The 5,544-nt window shown below is 31.5% G+C and overlaps 1 protein-coding gene across 1 annotated transcript; it reads right to left on the minus strand.

Moving 5' to 3' along the window:
• Nucleotides 1-2,339: 2,339 nt before the first annotated feature.
• LOC145051234 (expansin-B15-like) lies at nt 2,340-3,411 on the minus strand. The gene is made up of 4 exons (XM_078999334.1): nt 3,261-3,411; nt 3,049-3,161; nt 2,746-2,936; nt 2,340-2,661 (listed from the first exon to the last, which is right to left on the minus strand). The coding sequence occupies exons 1-4, from the start codon at nt 3,409-3,411 to the stop codon at nt 2,340-2,342; spliced, it is 777 nt and encodes a 258-aa protein (XP_078855460.1).
• Between the last annotated feature and the right edge of the window lie 2,133 nt (nt 3,412-5,544).

Below are 5,544 nucleotides of genomic sequence, written 5' to 3' on the forward strand. Positions count from 1 at the left end.
AGAAATTATAACGACTTTAACTGGCTCTTCTAATCTATATGTAAAATTCCATTTAATTTGTACGGTTGAATGAAGGCCCATATTGGATATAGCTTGTTGATGTTGAGATCCATTCAAGGATCTTGTGAAAACATCTACAAACTGTTGCCTAGTTGAAATGTGAGACAATTTGATTAATCCTTGTTGTAACTTTTCTTTAACATAATGGAAATCCAGCTAGATGTGTTTGGTATGCTCATGGAAAACAAGATTGCGAGCAATAAAATGGCAGCTTGATTGCCAGACTTCAATGGTATTGGAGTGATATTAGGAACTCGTAACTCGTCTAGTAAGCTAGTGAGCCATGTTAACTCGTCTCATGGATCGGTACTCAGCTTCAACCGAGGATAAAGAAACTGTTGTTTGCTTTTTGGAATTCCATGAAGTTGGGGTACCTCCAAAGAGTATAAAGAAGCTACTAATGGATTTGTGTGTAATTGGGCAAGCACCCCAATCCAAGTCATACAAGGCTTCAACTTGGAATGATTCATTTTTGTTAAAAACAATCCTTTTGTAGGAGTACTTTTGTGATATCGAAATACATGAATGTCAACTTCATAATGTTGAATAACATAAGACAAATCAGGGTGAATATTTAGTAAAAACTTTAATTTACCAATCAATTATTTGTGTAATGTAGGATTCTTTAAAGGATTGTTCATAGCGATGATTAAGTCCAGTCCATATCTCTCTAGCAATTTGAAGAAATAGAACACTATCAACTATCTTTTTTGTGTAGAGAATTCAATATCTAACTTATCACCATAGAATTAGCTCAAAACCAATTGGGATATGAAGGATCTGACTCAGAAGGATTCGCAATCGAACCAGCTACAAAGCTAATTTTGTTTTTCGCACCTAAGAAATCATCATTGATCTCTTCCATGAGTTAAAACCAAACACCATTGAAAACATAGGTAACAAGAAGAGAATTTGGATTATATGAAGAACCGATAAAATACAGACTAGTATGATCAAGTGATGTAGAAGAATTAAGAATTGATGCATACATGCCGATGAAAGTGAGAAATGAAAAACAAATTGAAAGATGAGAAGATGAGAATTTGTTGATATGAACACAAAATTGTTGAGATGAGCAAACGAAGATCGATTAACCTACGTGACTGGCAGGGTTGGCAAAGGGATGACCTTTGATAAATCGATTTCTAGTGAGAAGTGGAGATCGATGTTGCATCGAAATCAAATATCAGAATGATCAACTGTGGAGGAGTGAGAAGCTTTAACCCATGTAGTAAAGGAAGCAGTTAGTAGGTGGAGCGGCGGGGGAAGATGGAGTGAGCCGTGGAAGGATCGGAAAGTGAAAAGCTTTAACCCATGTAGTAACACGATGTCGTATAATTCCAAAGAATGAAGCGGTAGTACACACACTAATCCCATTTTTATTGGTTAAAGTGGCGGTGAAATCAGGCATTGAACACCTTGCTATTACAGATCAAAGCACATGGAAATCATATCTTCTTAAAGTAAAAAAATTAAATTAAAAGTAAACCCACCAAAGAAAAACTGGAAAAAAAAATCCTCACCAATCCATGTACAAATGAACTTTGAACTAAAAAACTGAACTCCAGCGAAAAAACCTTAGTCGGGGTGTCGGAAGAATATTTGCAATTCATCACCTTAGAAACCCATTAAAAAGTGTTTTTTTAAACTAACTTTGGTGGTTAAAACCGGAAAAAAATATTTTCCTTTATTTAATAGAAAAACCATAAATTTCAAGCTAAAATTCAAAATCAAACTGTAACTAAATCCCTCTGGACATTCGGATACATAACTATCATATAAAATAAAATTAAAGTTATACACAAAGATTTCAAAAGAATTTAATCAAAGTTAATTAAACGACTAATGAAGAAAACTTTCAGAAATTACATAATATTTTTCTAGTGTCATGTAAAAAACATTCCCAAGCATAACTATTAAGTTTTAGGTATTATATAAAATTATTAAAAATGATATATATGAAATAAAAAATATTAAGTCTCGTCAAAAGTAGAATGCTGAAATATACACTAGTGCATTAAACTTTTTAATGTTTAGAGATCAATAGACATGGAAAATTATAGGGACCCTAACATACAATGATAAGTTTGATATCCACCATAAAAACTAAAAGCAATTTATTCCGCATGTCATATTGATATTATATATCATAGCTAATTAAACAAGAAACCCAAACATCCTAAACGATCAGCAATACTTCTAGACGAAATACATTATACTCGAACTAAAACGAAAATTCTACTTCAGATCTATCCTATAAAATCATTGATATATAGCATCTAAAAGTTTACGTGTGAGAAATAAGTTTTTCCAGGCACAAAGCCCATAGGAACAACATTTGTAGCAACCACAACTGAACCCGAAGGAGATGCGAGCCTGAACGAGAACGGAGCATGAAGAGATGGATTAACATCGACTTGCCAAACCGCACCCCAAATATTCTTCATTGGAACAAACCGTCGCGTATTAGCAGAGGCTATCTCCACTGACCGAAGTCCACCATCTTTATCTTCGAATTCTATTGCAGTTGCAAACCAATAAGGGTTTGTTTTTGCGTCAATCTTGAAAGCGATCTTTGTTCTACCATAGTAGCATTGCACCCTGTACGTACATGCATGCATGGACGAATGTTTTTATAAATTAATTCGAAGGATCTTACAAGTAAAATATATAGTTAGTATGTACCTTCGATATTGAATATCAACTTGGCCGAGATTACGAAGATTATCAGCTTGTCCTGGATTCGCCATTGCACCAAAAGCAGTTCCACTTAAATCAAAATGAAATGGAACATTGTTACATGCACCTGGGCATTCATCGGTTATTGTAACTCTAATAGGGTTCTTAGAGCAGTATGGCTCTCGATTGCATTTAATCTGAGAAGAATCAACCACAATAATGAAATTAATTTTGATAATTACGTAAAAAAATGATCATATTTTGTAATCAGAGTGAAGAAAATCATCACTTCCGGATTAACTTCTTCACCTGATAACAATCTCCACATCCTTTGCCTTGCAAAAAAATCCTTGCATTTCCTGCTGCTATCATGGCTGAGAATGGAGGAGATTGTACATCATTAGCCCATCCACAAGCTCCTCCTGTACGTATTTTTGATAAAAATAATACATAGATTATTCATAAGTAATGAGATTTTCTCCTGAAATGAAATGTTACAAATAATGTTTAGTTTTTGTTACCACTTCCAGCGCCTCTTGGGTCTCCATACCATGTCCCTAAAGCAGGTGAATATCCGTCTCCATTGACAAAGAGTTCATGGCTTGCATCAAGAGAAGCAATTGAACACACAAAAACGAAAATGAAAAAAGGGTTTTGAAGGTTGAAGGCCATTTTAGTTTGATTTTGGTCAGCATTAATCCTTTGGTATTTATATTGGTAACAAGGATGGCATAATTAATATTTTTATTTAGTTAACAAAAATATAGTTCTTGAAATACGCTCAATATATGATTTTCATTTTTTCTCTTTTTAATATCTTCATAAGATTGGTAAGTAAAATTTCTGTAGAGGAAGTTATATTTGCATTGTTTTAAATTTCTTGTGATTGGTGATATACCATAAATAAGTCCGGAATATAAATAAATATGTATATACTATTGTTATGGACATAAAAGCCCTTAAGTTATACCATAAATAAGTCAAGAGTATAATTAAATAGGTATATAATTATAGGTTATTGACCAGTAGCTAGCACTTAAGTTATACCTTAAATATAAATCAAATATATAATTAAATAAGTATATATTATTGACACAAAAGTTTTGTATCTTTATTGTGAAACGATATATATATAAACTAGGTTAATATACGTAAAAAAAATCATTATTGATAATTTAAAATCATAATGACAAATCTAGATTTGTAAAAAGAAAAATATTAAATTATAAAGATAGAAGTTTTGGCCGTAAGTTTATAATGATTAATTAAAATTAATATATTTATTGTTTTGAACTATGTTCTATATGTGTACATATTTGATAAAATCATGATGTTATACAATGCAATATAAATTTGAATAAAGTAAGAAAAAAACACAATAAATCATGAAAATAATATTGTTATATAAAAAATAAAAAATAGAAATATAGCAATAAATGAAAACATAATGTACCCCTTTTCAACATCATTGTATAATTTGAAATGACAGTACATTGCTACTTTGACCTAAAAAGAACTTGCCCATGACTTTATACTTACACTTGATCCGCAGCAAATGTGGCCTAAACTACATGACTGGATTTGAAATACTAATGTATCGTCCGGAGGAAATATAAGTATATTGTTATTATGTGAAATAGTTGTAGTCTTATGGGTAAAAATGAAGTTCATTGCTAGAAAAGTAAAAACATTATTGCAAAATATTAAAGTTAATTAAAATATTCAAAATTTAATTTAAGAAAAAAATAAATTTTTAGAAAATCAAAAATCCCCTATTCTAATGAAACAATACCTCAAATGTCACGTGACAATTCTTCAGTCTCCTCCGTCTCCTATATTATCAAACTGAATTTCCGAAATTACCCTTCTCATGCTTTTTACACGTTCTTTTGTTTTTCCGTTCACTTCATTATCGGTTTTGAAATCGTATTTCTCCTAAATAATCAACAAAAATTCATTGACTACCGCTTTATTGTATTCCAAAAAAATCAACATCCCATATTTGAATTCAGTTGATGAGCACGAAATCAGGGATCCGGTCCTTTTTACGTTGTGCTCTACAAATCAGTTTAAGGTCAGCTACTACAATTCTTCTTCTCGTTGTTTTAATTGCACATCCGAGTTTCAAAACATTAACGTAAGCATGTAAAAATTGACTTTTAAATGGTGAATTTATTGGCATCCTCCTGTTTCTTTTCAACAATTGTTCACCTCTCCGACTCTTACTTGTGTGGTAAACCTATGATGATTTTTTGTACACACCAAGTGTTCAATAAAATGCCTCACAACCACTTCTGTTTTTTTGTTGTCGGGTTTTTTTTTTTTTTTTTTTTTTTTTTTTTTTTTTTTTTTCAACTCACATGTTGGATGATATTGCATTAGTTTTAATCCGACAATAGAAATGGCTAAACATATTGCAGTCATCTGGTTTTAATTTTGAAATAATTGATTTTATAAAAGTTGAGTTAATTAATTTTTCTGTGTGATGCTACAGAGGTCTTAATTGATTAGGTAAACATCACAACTACATATCTCCTAATGATGTATTTTTTAACACAACCAACTAACTGCATATCCTTATGATTTCAGGTAGTTGACCAACAACTAACTACGAAGAAGCACAATGGCTAAGGGAATTTCTTTATTTTAGGTATAAATTCTCTGCTAAAAGCCTAAGAAAGACTATTTTTTTAAAATTCCATGGACTATGGACTTATAGCCTACCTTGCAAAATGACTCATTTGATAGCTAAACTCCCCACCTTTCACTTTTTAAGATATGAGGGCATACTTATTCTGCTTAATT

The sequence above is a fragment of the Lactuca serriola genome, chromosome 5, assembly GCF_051521515.1.
Source record: "Lactuca serriola cultivar US96UC23 chromosome 5, Lser_US96UC23_V15, whole genome shotgun sequence".
NCBI classification, from domain to species: domain Eukaryota; kingdom Viridiplantae; phylum Streptophyta; class Magnoliopsida; order Asterales; family Asteraceae; genus Lactuca; species Lactuca serriola.